Below are 16,331 nucleotides of genomic sequence, written 5' to 3'. Positions count from 1 at the left end.
ATGATTGACATCTCTAACGTAATTAACTGCAAACAAATTCTCAGGGGAAAAAATGACCATGTTGTTTCCCTAGAGTATAAACGTGCTTGCTCACATGCAAAATCCTTTGTCATTCATCAACTACTGGAGAAAATGCCCCAAATCCATTTGTGATATTAAAAAAATAAAGTTTTATTTCATTTATATATTAATTTTTAATTCTTCTTAGCAGTCAATCTGTTTGTGTATATTGCAGATAAACTAAAGAAAATAGCCTTGTTTGAAAGATTTGTTCTGGCATTTGTTTTATTTCTATTTAAGTTTATATAATGTACTGCATGCGTGTGGTGTGTGTGTGTGTGTGTGTGTGTGTGTGTGTGTGTGTGTGTGTGTGTGTGTGTGTGTGTGTGTGTGTGTGTGTGTGTGTGTGTGTGTGTGCGTGTGTGTAAGTGTGTCTGCACCCAGACTCATGAGGGCTGCTGAGCTGGCAGACAGACAGTTTTTCCTGTTAGAACATGACAGGATGTTTCCAGGAACCCAGATCTCCCCCACTTCCCCCCTCTCTCTGTCTCTGTCTCTCTTTCTTTCTATGAGTCTGTCAAAACTCAGCTAGCTTTAGCCAGGTGAAACGTTCCTCCAAAGCGTCTGACTGCCAGACACTGCAGGGAGCGAGAGAGGAGCAGATCTGTGTGTGCTTAGGACATACTGCACATACAGAGAGAAAGATTTGAAATACGGTGAATAAACATGTTTAAGGCAGTAAGACGTCTGGGATGCAGTAAGGAGAGGAAAACGCACTGATGGAATCGAAGGATACTATTGAAGCATCATAAGATTAATGAACATTGTGTGTGTATATGTGTGTGGATGTGTGTGTGTGAAACGTCACTGATCCCTCATGTCAAGGCCAGTGCTAAACACTGCCAACCCCTCTGCTTAGTCAATGCGTTGCCTGTAGCTGTGGTCCAGAGACTTGTCTCAAGTTTCCCCTGCCTCTGTCTTGCCCTTGGTTCAGGTCACAAGTCTCAAAGTCGAATGAATCCTCCCTGATGGCTTCAGCAGACGCCGGGACACCTGATCCACTTCTATAAATCACCGCCTTCTGGGGAAATGAAGTGGTCCAGTGAGCCCGAGCTCAGCTTGTGAAATGTGAAGCTGCGCCGGAGCCCGCATGCTCGGGTCAGATGCCACAGCACTCTGACAGGCCCACAACAGCTAAATATAACCCACTCACCAAGGACACTGGGTAATGAGAACAGAGTCAGTGCATTTCTGAACACCTCCCATACACATTTCCAACAATAGTAAGTCCCTTTTGGACAAAAAGCAGATATAGTCTCTGTCGGTCGCCTTCGAAACAATAACCAGGCTTACAGTACGTGTAGCCTAAGTATGTGAGGGTCAATCCCTCTGAAGTGAATGTCAAATACTATGCCATATAATCAAATAACGAAATATCAGCGATCACCAAGTAAATATTTAAATCTGATCACTTTTGAATCCACTTCACGCAGGCTTTTATTGGATAAAACAGAGTTCAAACCGAGCAGCTAAACTTACAGACTAAGATTAAGGCTAAAGAATGCAAAGTGACAAACCTTACAGTCTGACGTGTGACATGCACCATGTGACGTGACGTAGTCAGGTTACACGGGTAGTAATGTAGTCAAGAATCAATTCAGCATAACGATGACACACGACACAAATAGATGGTACACAATGCTGACAGGAGAATAAAAAAAGTATTTTTTGAAAACACACCTGGTGACACATACATCCATCTCCATGACTACATGTCTGTATGGACATTTGAAATAAAATTTGCTGAGGTTTGCATAATCGAAAGTCAAGAAGCTCTCCATCAATTTTTTTTCACCTTTGCTGAGAAAACAAAAGAAAAGAAACTGACTTAAAACTCATGTATAATACAATTCCATGGTCAGTTGTTAGGTAAAAAAAAAAATTATGCGCATCACATTTTAACAGAATGCTTTCTGCATTCTCCTAGCAACAATTCATCCTCTCTAAAAAGGAACTACTTTTTCAGATGGAAGAATGCCTGACACTGTATTATTACCACAAAAAGGGAAAGCACAAGAATCACTTTTACCAAGAATGATATTGCTCAAATATTGGAAAGTTGGATAAATCTACGTAAGGACATAGTTTTAGTTTCACCATTTGTTCTTAATAGTTGTCTGTTCTTCTTACTCAAATACAGGCAAATGTGAGGAAAATCGAATCTTCGGTAATCACATGTGCCACAGATGCAGTAGAACTTAATCTGTTTTGAGGAATGCTAAAATATTCCTAACTATTAATAGTTTTTAAAAACTAGTGAGGCAATTAAATAATCGTTGGCCAAACATGCAGAGCTAATTTTAGCTACTTGTTACGTAAGTTTCTTGAGTCAACTTTCATGAGTAACAAATACAGAGTTTGGTATTGAACAGAGTTTCAGCACAAGCTTCAAACACGTTTTGCATGTAAAGCTGTCCATTGGCCCAAGTTCAAATATCATGCTCTACTCAACCACGGTTTGGCTTGAACATTTTGTGACACTCTTACACCAACATAACCAAGGTGAGGCATCCTGCTCTTAAAATACCAGCACTCTCAATGACTCTATTTGAAGCCGAGTGCTTCAGACCGGCTCTATAGGCCACAGGGATAACAGATGTGATGATGTGCTTCTAAACCTTTCCTCGATATCTGACACTGTGAGCCAAATCAGACATTACAGCAGCGCTCGCAGTCATCAGCCAAACTGACCACTCAGACTAAAGTGTAGAACTAAGGATGGGTATTATTTCTAGCAGGGATTGCTCAGTGCTAAGGGATATGTCATGGGTTTAGTGACGTTGGTGTAACATCCTGTTTACACTGACAGTTCATGCCCGTGTCCTTGATAGGGAAGTCAGTAAACCTTGTGTGATTATTCTGTCTGTGTGTGTGTGCAGCCAAAATAGCATTTCCAAACCTTAAGGCAGGGGGTAGTGGTGGTGGTGTAGGAGTAGCGGGGGATGCATAGCCCCTAGCTTCTAGCTCCTAAACACTCACACAAACATAATACCCTCATCCCTGCAGCTATATTTAACCTCATTCCACACTAGAACATACCACCCACGTCTCCCTCCACATAGGACCACTCCGCAGAAACTGACACATAAGCCAGGGTTTCACATGCTGCTACGAGGGCAGGCATTCTTTTTCTAATGTCACCGTCACACCGTCATCACCGGCTTATATTTCTGCACTCTGTATGCCGCAGATGTCACACCCAATTACTCTGAAGCAATGAATTCAGTCAGTGTTTTGTGAATGTTTTTTTAATGATTCTAATTACCTTCTGAGAAGACTCCTCCCTCTACATAACAGGGTATTCGGGCTTTGTCGGGGCAGGACGACGGATTTTAAAAAAAAAAAAAAAAAGCAGAAAGCAAAAAACACGCCTTCCTCATGCTTGTTCTATAATTTGAACCTGCCATTCACAACGCTGTCTTGTTCCTGCCCTGCCCAGTTTGTGGGTACATTTATACATGAGTAAGAGTGCTGGCTCACAGCTACATTCCTGCACTGACAACGCTGTCATTCCGTCAATATCTGGCATTCCGTAATCTCAGCAGATCAGACAGCTAAACTTTCCAGAAGCAGGTGCTACCAAAACTTCTGTAAGATATCCACCCTGAAACTGTGCCAGTTATGAAAATATCTCAATAACACTCACACGCACACACGCACACACACTCACAAGTACACTCATAATCTCATACACTCAGAGACTCTCTCTTGCTCTTGGCAGGGCGCCTGCTGGATTTCAACGTTCCCTTGTGCCGAAATGCCCCCTCCCATTCCAGCATATCCTGCTTGGCTTGGCCAACAACTTTCCATGCAGCATGACACCGGATCGGTTTCTTCCCACACACTCCTGCCTGCCTGCTAACAGGGGGGAGGAGAAACCTTGCCTTTTCTACCAGTACTATTACTGAATCCCAGATGTGCGCACAAACAAAGAGCGGGGGGATTCACATGTTCCCTGTACCCTTCGTCAGCAGTATGTTATTAACATTTCTCTTTGTTTGGGAACATGAGAGGAGGCGCGGACCACGTGTTTCGGGACTCGGTCCAGCACATTCTTCTGAGAAATAGTCAGTCTGTATGCGGCTGGATGTGGACAGGATGTTAGACACACCACATTTTTCATGCGTAGCTTTGTTCCAAGTCTGGGTTTGGAGTGAAATAAAGAATGGTGAATTGAGACTTTCGCTCAAATTAAAGACGATTAAACCTCATGGTGTTTTAGCAATGTGTTTGGAGATGAAAATAAAACTGCAGTGTTATAAGTATGCAGCATTTCTTTTTACACTAACCCAAATAAGGAATGTAAGATAGAAACAGAACAATATGACAACACAGTGTCTAAATATATGAAGCCCAGAAAGAAAAAAAGAAGAAGGAGAGAGCAAAACAGAGACACTGTTTGATCTTTTGGGATACAGCAAGCACATTATTCACCGTGGCACAGTTATATAACACGGGTGACGACTGAGTTATGAGTCTGTGCTACGAACTCAGTCACTTTATCTGTTATCCCTTTTTCCTCGTCTCTCTCTTTTTTTACTTCTTTCTTGCTCTCAGCCAATATGCAATGTTGAATAGCAGAGTGCTCTAACTGGAGGACATGTTTTCCATGGATAAAGGAGGAGAGGTTCATATTTGTACTGTATGTGGTTGTGTGCCAGTAAAATCATCCAACTCTAATTGCTCCCAGATCGAAACTGTGGAAAACAGGCCAGCATTGCGGAGCCAACATGAAGGAGGCAAAGAAATCTCCGCTTGCAAATGTGCAGAGACAGAAAACGTGTCAAGTTGAGACTTGTCGGAAATGCAGTTGGCAACAATACTTTGGGCAGGCAGCATTGAGCTGAAGAACAAACTGTAATAAAGCCAAAAGGCTGGCCGCAGCTGCAGCTGGTTGGGTTCATGTCAAAACCTGACGTTCTCTCCTGTCTGCCTTTGTGCTGTGTGCAGAGAAGCCGCCTTTTTTTTCTTTATCACATCAGCTCATCAGCTGATCCCAATCCCTTCTCTCCCTCAGCAATGGATGTCTTGCACACAAAAGCCTCTTCTGTCTGCTCCCCCCCTTCCCCTCCCCTCTCCACCCCCGTCCTCTCTCTCCCTCGCTCCCTTCTTTTTTTCTGTCGAGATCTGTTTTTATGCTCTTTTGTTTTTGTTCCTCTTCGCCTCGTCTCGTTTTTCTCTCCCTCCCTTTGCCGCTGCTTACTGCTCGCTCCATTTTTTTTTCACCACATTTGACAGCGATCCAACACCTGAAAGAAAACATTCCGATGATCGTGAGCGCTAGCTGCCTCATTTTTCATGTTGAGGACAAAAAAAGGAATTCTCATTTCCATTTCAGAGAAAGACAGAAAGAAAGACAGAAAGAAAGAAAGAAAGAAAGAAAGAAAGAAAGAAAGAAAGACAGAGTGGGTATGGAAATAAGACAGAGACTGTACTTTGTGATGATTTCATCCATCATGTGAATTGCAGCCCACTGCGATTCCTGCAGGCCCCTTTTTGACACTGCACGCTAAAAATAGAGCAGTGTGGCTCCGTGGCAGGACGAGAGGGCATTAATCATGCAAGAGAAGAATACATTCCTCTGGTTACTTCTCAATCAGCCTCTCTACCCTCCCCTTCTCTGGAAACCCTCAGGACTCCATCAGAAGGAAAGGAGGGGGTTAGAAACGGGTTCTTATGTCTGCCAGTCTGAGATTGCAAAAAGAGAAATCAATCAAACAACAGTCACACGTTTCACAGCAAACGGATCAAACCGTATAGAGCTGACCTTCGTGAGCGAGGCCTGTTTCTCAAAAGTTAGCGTGTAAGTGGTTGTGAAGGCCGGAGGAAACAGGGTCCCTTCCCTGAGTGGGATAACAAGGGTGCTGGGCTTCATCTGTGTCTTATTAAACTGAACATTTGGATCCCTGTGAGATCAAAGATGGAGCCTGTGGGGTCCGGACAGAGAGATAGATATGAAGGCTTCAATTGAGCTCAGCTGTTGCATGCCTATTGCACTAGCGGCTGAGAGAGAGAGAGAGAGAGAGAGAGAGAGAGAGAGAGAGAGAGAGAGAGAGAGAGAGAGAGAGAGAGAGAGAGAGAGAGAGAGAGAGAGAGAGAGAGAGAGAGAGAGAGAGAGAGAGAGAGATTGCACATTTTTTGAAATATATATGAAGATGATCCCATAGACCTGCAGGGCATGAATAAATGTTGGATACAAACAGAGAAAACCCAGCCTTTCTTCTTGAAAGATTGGAAAGTCATCCTTAAAAATCGATAGTTAAGAGCTCTGGTTAGAGATAAGACACTATAATAAGACACAGGGGCATAAATGCCTAACTGTCTTCAATAAACTCTCTTTTAAGTTAAGTTAAATTTCTAAAGGTTTTTTGCACATAAAGGACAAAAGGTAATTCAAACCAGATGCAACTGTGTTTTAATTAAAGGTTTCTTTACAGGACAGTTTGGCCAAGGGCTCAATCTGATGAGGACTCTCAAGGAGGAACAATGCCACTAATGTTAGAAACCTCATGACTCCAACCAAAATAGCACTAACCATAAATCCTGTTCTGCATTCCTTTCTCCTTTTTTTTCGGTTTTAGAAAAAGCCCTTGTCCTTGTTCCCAATCAGCAGTGACCTGCTTTTGCCTTTATGTTACAGCTTTCCATTAGCCTACTGCCTGTTGGAGAGAAAGGGAGCAAAACAGAGAACTAAAGAAAGACTAATGACAGGGGAGTGAAAATAGATAGTCACCTAAATAAGGTGTCATGCAGAGTTATATATATAGAGCTCTGCTGTGAGTGAGAAAGTGCAAAAGTGAGAAAAAGGGAGCACGAGAGAGAAAAAGAGAGAGAAAGCGATTCTCTTTCTTTACAGACTCATAGAATTAATGTCTTTATCAGTCCTGAATTATCATCTTAATCAGCCTCCAGCCCATCCCTCTGTCTCTTGCTTTCTTTCTCACCAACCTGATTAAATCAAAGTCTACATTCATTCTCCATTCAAACTCATCTGACATGTATACAGCCTCCCCCTTCCACGTTCGTAATCTCTTTCCCCCTCTGGCTTCATTTGACATGTAATTCATGTCACACATTTCACCAGAGAGCACCAAACAACACACCTTTGGCCCAGAGGCCTTACAATACTGCTACAATGCTGTGTTTCTGTAAAGCAAAAAAACACCCTGTATTATAATTGTTCTTTTAATGAAACAGTATTTGAACCCTTTTGAACCTAGCTAGTGGTTCACTAAATGCTTTGAGCTTGATAAGATGGGGCTGAGCACCTATTCATCTTCTCAGCTTAAGCAGATGCCTTGAGCCTCTGCATTTGGACAGTGGACTTTGCCTCCATAACAACCCATTTATATCACAGGCAGCTGCCTTTGTTGACCAATGTCCAGAGGCTATTCCATGCATGGCTTGGAGTTTGTGTTCTTACAGAGTGATCAGCAAGGTCAAAAGTCGAGTGGCTGTGTCAATACGCCTTGTGTGAAATGGGAAAAAGAGCTAGCAATTGGGTTTCGAGTCATCCAAAGCTAATCAATTCACTCACTTTCCTTTCACCAACAGTGGAGTACCATTGTGTTACCTAGAATAGCACAAATTTGTTTTGAGTCAACTATATAAAGATCACTCTAGAGAAAGATTTAATCATTCTTTAGAAATTCTTTAGATATCTTTATACAGTATGTCTAAATATGAGAATGGAAAATGGCTCCATTCTGAGACACTATCTTAAACAGCAGGCATAGGAACATGGTAAATGAAAAAATTTATAAACAAAATATAAAATTCAGTCTTGAAACAACTTAAAAGATTACACAGATCATTTGTATCATTTGACTTGAAGTAATTAGAAATTGCTAAATTATTTTATTTTAAGAGACCAGATTATGCAGATGCAGTCAAAACCTGCTAATGGTCTTGACATCCAAATTCCAATCCTGAATAAGTTCTTTAAAAAATGGCAAATCAATAGTGAGCCTTAATTTTTGACTGTTTCAAATCATGTCTTGTCTTGTCTTGCAATTTTAAAAAGCAAATCTTATGAGGGAAAAATCTGAAAAACAAAGCAATGAAAAGGCTAAGCCGGAAAAGCAGTCCAAGCAAATAGTAAGAGAGTGGGATAGTTTGTGAGTTTGTTCTTGCCAAAGCTGACCATTTACAGAACCTTCAAACTGCCAAACCACCACACCCATGGCGGCACAGAAAAGAGGCAGCCAGAGTGCAAAGGACCGCTCTGCTTTTGAAAAACACAAGAGATTGTGCAACAGTTGTCAAACACAACCCACAGAAAGGCCTGTTACACATTAACAAATGAGGTCAAGAAGCAGTTCCTCTGCTTCCCCCTCCCACCCACATCTTCCTTCTCTTCTCTCATACTCGATCCTTTGGTCTTTGCTTCCTCCCACCCATTCCTCCCCCATGTAGCAAAAACTCGTGCTGGGTGGGATACTTCATTACAAAGCATTCATTTTACACATCTAAGAAAGACCCTGTAAGCCCCCCCCCCCTCACAGTACGATGGAAAGCCCTGCGCCACGTGCACCAGAAAATTCCATCATAAAAGCGTTTCAAAAAATATCACTCATACAAAGAGTGAGAAAGGATGCATAGATCCACTTTGAAGAGCAAATCTAAAATCAAGCTTCCTGAAATGTGAAACTGTTTTCAAAATTGCAAAAATCCTGAGATTAGATTTAAAATTGTTCATGGGGAAAATTTTACACCTGATTCTAAAAAAAAAAAAACCAAACAAACAAACAAAAAAAAAACACTTAGCCCATATTCTGAAGTATGTGTAGGGTTTTTTGTTTTTTTGTTTGTTTTTTTGTGAAAATTATTAATTAGGACTTTTATCCTAAAGACAGCTTAAAAGGGAACATGGGGAAGTGAGCATGGAACTGTGTCTATTTGACAACAGCATAATCATGATTACATGGGCTGAGAGATTTGTGACTAAAAAAGAACACTTTATAAAAAAGCAACTTGACACTTAGGGAAGCTCTAGTTAATTATGCATAATTTTTCCCTCTGTACTTTTTGTTAAGAAGTTCACATCAGCTTGTGTCTACCTCACATGTGATTTTGTTTTTTAATCATTGGCATTGACTAGGATTTATAACCACTTCAAACTGATTTATTTCTTTACAAAGTAAATCTTAAACATTACTCTCTGGAACAACACACACCACATCATCACATGATGATGATGGGTCTTTTTTATAGTACCTTAAGTATACATTTTAATTCCTTGTTCTATCCATTTACATGACATATTATAATCCCTTTATTCCAAAACACTGATTAGTGCAGATTTGCCCAAATCCAACATCACTGCTGTTTGACACTAATAAAAGGCCATTTCCCAGGCCTGGTTTCCCCCGTGTCTACTAACTGACGTGGCACCTCCATATTCCCTCCTGTATTTACCCTTGCAACAGGTAACTAGGCAACCGAGGCCCCTTTTTACAACACACACCAGCTTGGCAAGGGTGTGATCTCTATATTTGGTGCGACATAAAAACCTTTCCTCCAGATAAAGGCTTCCAGTCAACAGGATGTATGTTCCTTTCTTGGTGCTGCCGTGTCTCTGATTGATGGCAGGAGGGCTTCGCCTGTTTTCTGTCTAATTATAGTCAGTGCAACTGCTGGATATGTCTACCCACCCAACCCCCCACCCCGTCCTGTTTGCCTCTACCCCAACCCTCTGCCTGTCTCCCATTCCTTCCTCGCTACCTTTTACATTCTCTGCTTTCTTTTTCCCCCTGGAATAGCAAAGGCTCTGGAATGTGAGCTGGGCTGTTTGCCTCGCAACTCCCCCACCTCTTCACTTCCCCCACTTTTCGCCCCTCCTGTCTGTGTGTATGTGTGTGCGCATGTGTGCATGTGTGTCTGTGTGTGTGCTGCTGCATAAAGCAGACAGTAAGACCCTTACAGGATTTCCACAGATCCCCAAGGCAGACTAGCTTAAAACTGCTGATGTGGCAAACACACTTCTCTGGCTTGTCCAGGCCATGCAGGCCCACATCGTACTTGTTGACCTTCGGAATTGTGCTTGAATCCGAAACATCCAATCGGTGCAGTCTGTTCCAACCAAAGTGAAACAGACCACCCCTACACGCTTGACAGAAAAATGTCTGAAGTACACGTCAGGGCTTACACACAGCTGCACATAGTCTACAACAACAGAAGTGCACTTCAAACACAGATCAGATTATTGAACATGTGAAAACTAGCGTACATACAGTACATGTTCAGATAAGGGGCACTAATCCGTAGCTGCTCTTGCTGCTGGTGTTGTACCTTCATTTTGTATTCTTTATAGAAATGCATTAACGTCGTGGATTTAAAGCTTTAAAACCAATTCCTCAAAAAAAAAAAAAAAAAAAAAAGATATTCCATTTCCACATTTCAAAGAGAAAGAGTTATATTAAGTACACAATATATACCACCGAGGTTTCCTAACCAGCGACAAAGTAACGTACTAAACGTACTAATCTCACTGAAAGTGATATATACATAAAGGATGTTTTTTTATTACGGACAGTTAAATGAGGGGTTACATGCATACTATTATATTAGTCTATAATAATAATAATAATAATAATAATAATAATAATAATAATACTGATTATGATGATATATAGTCTAATTACTGTGATGGTTAATCACACCATCTAATATGTACAATAATAGTAAGTATTACAGCAGTAATTAAATAGTTTATGCTGGCTTATGATTATGAACTGAATCCAAATTTCTGCAACAAAATCAGTGTGCTTGGATGTCGACCTGTTTTGACTGAAGCTTTACATTTCTGGCTGGAAGAAAAAGAGGAAAAGTCACAGCTTATAAATCCTTGAAAGCAAAAAAAAACCGCACACAATGTGTCTCGCGACTGTATTATTAATAATAAAAAAAAAAGAGTCGTTTTTCCTAATTTTTTTTTTGACTCGACACTAAACGGATAGGGGTGGGACGGCTGTGTAAACAAATGAGTTTCGGTGTGACGGAAGAACATAAACAAGTCTGACAACAACACGAGTGTGAGCGCGCACACGTCACCACTCGGTCAGCTCAGAACGCGCGCGGCCGCGAACAAGGCGCGCGGTGCACACTGGGAGCTGACAGTCCGAGCCGCCGCCATGTTTACAGATAAAAACAGAAAATAGCGTGAAATATAGTTTCTTTTTAAGATGTGTAAGAAGTGTGTTCAAATAGGTTTTTACGAATTTTACGTACAGCACGGATTTCTTTTAAATGTTTGTTTGTTTCTTTCTTTCGAAAAAGACGCATTATTTAGATTTTTCTTAAAACAATGTTTTGTACATTATTCTATTTATAAGTATTTATTTATAAGTATTAGGACTGTAATATAAGATTAATTATGTACTTTAATATGTGTATTATAAATCTATTTTTTTAAATGTAGGTCTTGAAACTAAGGGTATGGAAATTATAATCATATAATAGTTATTCTAATATAATAATAATAATAATAATAATAATAATAATAATAATAATACCTGGGCACGTTTTCAGTTATGTGAATGCCTGAAGAAAACAAGAATGTAGTTACCATGCTGGGTATGAAAGGGTTAAGTGCAGTGTTGCTGCTCCACTGAATGGCAAGTGCATGTGATTCTGGGCGGAACAGAGGCCTCCATTCACTTCTGTAAGCTTAGTGAGTGCAATCAGCCTTAACAGTGGCAGGCGTGTTGGCCTCCAAGGAGCCCCAGACTGAGGAGACGGAGGACGGTGACTCAGGAATTCCAATGCAGGGGGTGAAAACCACGTGGTCAGGGAACATTTCGCTAGGGCTCAAGCTATGGTGCCGACTCTCCTAACATGTGGCAAAAATTGTTCAGAAGTCAAATAACCGCTCCAGACTTGGTCAAGAAGCAGCTTCAGATGTTGCCCTTCTCATTTACTCACTCCTAGCAGGAGATTCCAGGTTTCTATACAGCAGCTTGTACTTTAAGGGACGAGAATAATTAAGAATTTAAAAACCGAAATCCTCAAAGATTACAGAATGTTTGTGGTGCCATGTCTAAGGTATGGAATTGTTGTTGAACACAGGTTTGTCTTACCGAAAAAGGAAAGAGCGTTTACGAGCCCTGAACGTATGGCAAGTGGGAGTAAAAATAGACATCTAGAGGGTCAGTTGGCATGCCGCACAAGAGTAAAAAAATGTGAATTACAATTATCAACCAGACAGACATTGTGAAAATATCCATTCTTACCAACTGAAGTATTCCCAGAGAGGTTAATTAGTTAATAAGGCCAATATTAAACCACTGGGTTGTAGGCACATATACAGCAAAGTATATAATGTTCTCCCTTTGTCTCATCTGCTCTTCCTTTCTCTTTCCCCCTCTTGAGTCCCATTTTCTTGCACTGGTTGTTGCATCATCCCTCTACAGTGTGATTCACATGAGGAAGAGACTGTCTCAAAAATAATGGACAAGAAGCAGAGCATGGACACTTTAGGCTGTTATTACAAGGTCAAAAATTGTATTTGGCAATTTTAAACAAGTGCATACAAGTTACATCTAGAAGCATTTCAGTTTTGCCAAGTGCTCATAGAGTAGTTTTAGTCACATTCTATGTTTTAACATGGACTGCCACCAGTTCTAATAGTACACTGATAATTGGCATTGAACAACAACTGAAAAAGGGAGGGGGTGAAAGTAGTCTGTTAGAATGTGTACATACCTTTTCATCTTCAAAAAATATAGAAACAATGTATTCAAAAAGGGAAAATCAAAAAAATTTATACAGCCATGTTTATGAAGTGTACACTTCCCTTGAGTCCATATGTACATGTCCAATAATTTCTGTCTGTGTGGTATGCAATTTGATTTATTTATAGTCATCTGAAAGTGTGTGTGTGTGCCATTTGTTGTTTCTGAAGGTTTTCAAGAAAAAACAAACGTAACAAAAAAAGAGGAAAACAGAATAGTCTGGAAAAATCAAGGGTCTCTCTCCTTTTTTACTTTCACGTCTCCAGCCAAGATGGTCGCTATTTCCCCCTGCATGAATGCCCAGGGCACGTTGGAACCCACCAGTGGGCATTTCTCACCGCTGGGGCAGTACACTTCGCCTGTGGCACCCTGCTGTTTGATGCTCTCACGTGAGCAGGGGAAGCAGAACTTGTGTGAGGGCACTGATGGGCACTGCACGAAATGTGTGTCCTCGAGCCGCTCATGACACAAGGTGCAGCAGAGGGGAACGCTGCCAGGAGGCACCGACGAGTCCGGAATGCTCTGTGGGTGACCACCCTGAGGGTCTACTACACCTGGGACATGACTGGCACCTGTGCCCGCAGCAGCCGTGCCTGCCACCCCTGGGCCCATCACGTCCCTTTGGGTGAGCCGCCGTTGGCCGGCTGAGGAGGGGGAGAGTGGGCTGCCGCTGTTCCTCCTTGCTGTAGTGGAGTGCACCTGATTGGCGTCTTTAGGCGATCCGGTGCCCGCGCTGCCTGCGTTGTCCGCTGCCTGGATGAGGGCAGCCATGGGAGACTGGCCGTTTTGTGCAGCCAAAGCAGCCTCAGGTGGTGTGGTGCGTGGGTGTGGAGAGATGGTGGAAGGAGGTCCAGTGGTATAGCCTGGCAGAGCAGAAGGCAGCTTTGGCACTTCAGACGTGCAGGAAGACCAAGGCAACCCTTCGCCGTTCAGTTTACTGCCTGTGCCCTCACCATCAGGCTCCGGGGAGGCTTTCCTCTTCATGCTGCTTCGAGGTTGCTTGCCTCGATCTGTAAAGGAAGGGGGAGGATTGAAAGGGTTGGGGTGGGGAAGTGGTTTAAACAGTTAGAAAGAAAGGAAAAAACAGACATTAGGCAAAAAAAAAACAAAAAAACGAGTCCCTTCATTCTTTAAAAACTCTGAGCTTGACCTGTTGTTGGCACTGTTTGACAATTTCTTTGACGCATGAAAAGAGCCATACCATCTGAAGACATTAAGAGAAACGTGCACTGAACTTTCCAATTCAGAAGTCCATTCCAAGCAATTATTTTCACCCGATGATTTTTTTTAACACAAAATGTGTATTTTTCAGTGTTTGGGTGCAAATTAATCTATTAATTTTACACAAACTTGTCTGATATTGAGTGAAGACACAAAGTGCTTAAGTGCAAAATGTAGCTAAACAAAGAATACATTTGTACCTGTTTTTGAAGGGGTTGAAGGCTCGTATCCCATGCGGTGCGACATGCTGTGCTCCTTTTTGAACCTGCCCTCCAGAGTGTGCAGGGCCATGAGGTCGCGGACCGTCTTGCCTTTTGGTATCCATTCCTCGCGCTTGTGACTCTCGCCCAGGTCAGACACGCTGTCCGGTCGGTGTTTGTCCTTCACGTCGTCCGAGCGCTTCCCGTGATCGACCGTTAACGCTCCCGGGATCCCCATGGGAGGTGGCCGTCCGTTGAGCGCGCCCACAGTCAGAGCCCCGTTAGCCAAAGGCACGAGGCTCGGTGGCACCGCGCTCGCCCTGCGTGGATTGGGGCTCTGGCGGTTCAGCTCCGGCGGCTCGTCAGGTTTGGGGAATCCATTCGGTACGGGAAGGCCGTTCGCCTGCCTGGCACTGGGTTGATACTCGGGCCCGAGGCGGGGCGGTCTGTCCGAGATGGAGTAGCGGTCCAGGGACTGCGGCGGCGGCGCCCGCGAGCCACCGTCTCCAGCCGCGTGGTTCACAGACTGAATGTCCTTGGCCGACTTGCCTGCTCCAGGCGACCTGCCTTCTTGGAAGCCGTGAGCCCTCTTGAGCTGCCGCGCGGTCTCGATCACAAATTCGATGCGATCAGCGCCCTCGTAGTTTACGCACCCCCTGCACACTGGCTCCGTGAAATCCCAAATCATAGCCCACGGCATGCGGGGCAGGTCGCACAGATAGCACGACTGCCTGCGCGAGGCAGCAACCGCCGCGGAGGACATGACTTTGGGAAAGGAAGAAGAAAAGAACAAATACGACCAAATCTCCAAACGCCCGTCAAATGTTTTTTTATTTCTGTTAACTGGGGGAAGAAAAAAAACAGAAAAAAAATCGTTGTAGTTTCCCGCAACAGTCCGTCGGCGACAAAAAACAGCGAAGTTTACACTCCGAAGTTCATGGCAGTGCGTGTGCTTTACTACAGCGCGCCTCTATCTATCTCGCGCACTACTACTCAGCCAGCCAGCTCTGTGTGGCGCGATGACGTCACCAAAGTTGAGCTTCCAGCGTTTCAGCTCCGATTCTATTTACTTCGATTCTTCGACAACCACCTTCTGCGCATGCGCCACGTCCCCCCCCCTCGCCCTCGGCGCTCCAGCTGGGCTGTTGGATCTGAAAGCACATTTTTCCCCCTAACGTCTATATGTGTTTTTCTCAGTACTATTTGCCTTCTTATTTCTGTTGATTCACAGGGACGTAATATTTACACTACAAAGAGGAAGTCAGATCGTGTATCTTTCAGCAGCTTGCGACAGTAAACTACAAGAAAAAAAACTACAAAAAGGAAATAATCATATATTTGAATCTAAAGAGACAACAAAATGATGCTAAAATCCCGATTTGCATTGCATGCACGAAGGAGAAGAAATCTAAATGTGCGTTTTATACTTACATTAGATCTTACAGTCTGTAGGAACATGTTGTTAACAGCGTACTTTGCACATTGTTATGCAATCCACACATCTTGGCTTGGAGGATCGTGCAAACGCTGTTAAAACTTGCACCACTGACCCGTAAGCCAAAAATATTGCCTGGAGCGACAGCCCATAATTCCGCATTCCGGTCGCCGTGGCAACGCAACGTCACGCGGGTGACCGACTTTACGTCTGAGCTGCAGTGCACATGTTTACACTTCTCGTTCTAACATATATACGGGGTGTTAGATCGTTTCAACCTCCGTGCACAAAGCAGCAATTAGCAGCGTGTCGTTTCTGATTTCTTCTGGATTTTCTCGTATAAAAATTTCCCTTGTTTTTTTTTTTTTTTTTTTTCGGGCGCATGGCATGCTGTGTTGCCAGATTACGCTTATTTGCACTTTTTTCATCTCAGATCTATGCATCAGACGTTAGTACACTACTTAAATAAACACGAGATCAATTCATTCAAATATAAATGAATGGATACCGAATCCGTTCATTTAAGTATACATCTGGCAACCCGGAGAGCATGTGACACAGCCAACGTGGGTAATGAATTTAGCTTGAGGGAAGTGGAGTTTGTTCAGACTTGAAGCTGATCAGATTGACTCATGTAGACCAAACCCATGTGATTCAGCAAAGCTACCACGAGCACGCATTCAG

At 42.8% G+C, this 16,331-nt stretch overlaps 1 protein-coding gene and 1 long non-coding RNA gene across 3 annotated transcripts; both read right to left on the bottom strand.

Annotated features, from left to right (window-relative positions):
• Window positions 1-333: 333 nt before the first annotated feature.
• On the bottom strand, window positions 334-8,611 carry LOC125140126. The gene is made up of 2 exons (XR_007139366.1): window positions 5,496-8,611; window positions 334-5,309 (listed from the first exon to the last, which is right to left on the bottom strand). It is a non-coding gene; the product is annotated as an uncharacterized LOC125140126 (long non-coding RNA).
• A 3,928-nt stretch (window positions 8,612-12,539) lies between these two features.
• irf2bp2b (interferon regulatory factor 2 binding protein 2b) lies at window positions 12,540-15,791 on the bottom strand. 2 transcript variants are annotated; one of them, XM_027162779.2, is made up of 3 exons: window positions 15,644-15,791; window positions 14,213-15,055; window positions 12,540-13,801 (listed from the first exon to the last, which is right to left on the bottom strand). In XM_027162779.2, exons 2-3 carry the CDS (start codon window positions 14,973-14,975, stop codon window positions 13,020-13,022), a joined length of 1,545 nt encoding a protein of 514 aa, XP_027018580.1. In that variant the 5' UTR covers window positions 14,976-15,055; window positions 15,644-15,791; the 3' UTR covers window positions 12,540-13,019. The 2 variants fall into 2 exon arrangements, with proteins under 2 accessions (XP_027018580.1, XP_027018573.1); XM_027162772.2 differs by lacking the exon at window positions 15,644-15,791 and having other exon boundaries at window positions 14,213-15,563.
• Between the last annotated feature and the right edge of the window lie 540 nt (window positions 15,792-16,331).

Source organism: Tachysurus fulvidraco, chromosome 2 (genome assembly GCF_022655615.1).
Source record: "Tachysurus fulvidraco isolate hzauxx_2018 chromosome 2, HZAU_PFXX_2.0, whole genome shotgun sequence".
Lineage (NCBI taxonomy): Eukaryota > Metazoa > Chordata > Actinopteri > Siluriformes > Bagridae > Tachysurus > Tachysurus fulvidraco.
This window is presented reverse-complemented; position numbering and strand designations above follow the sequence as displayed.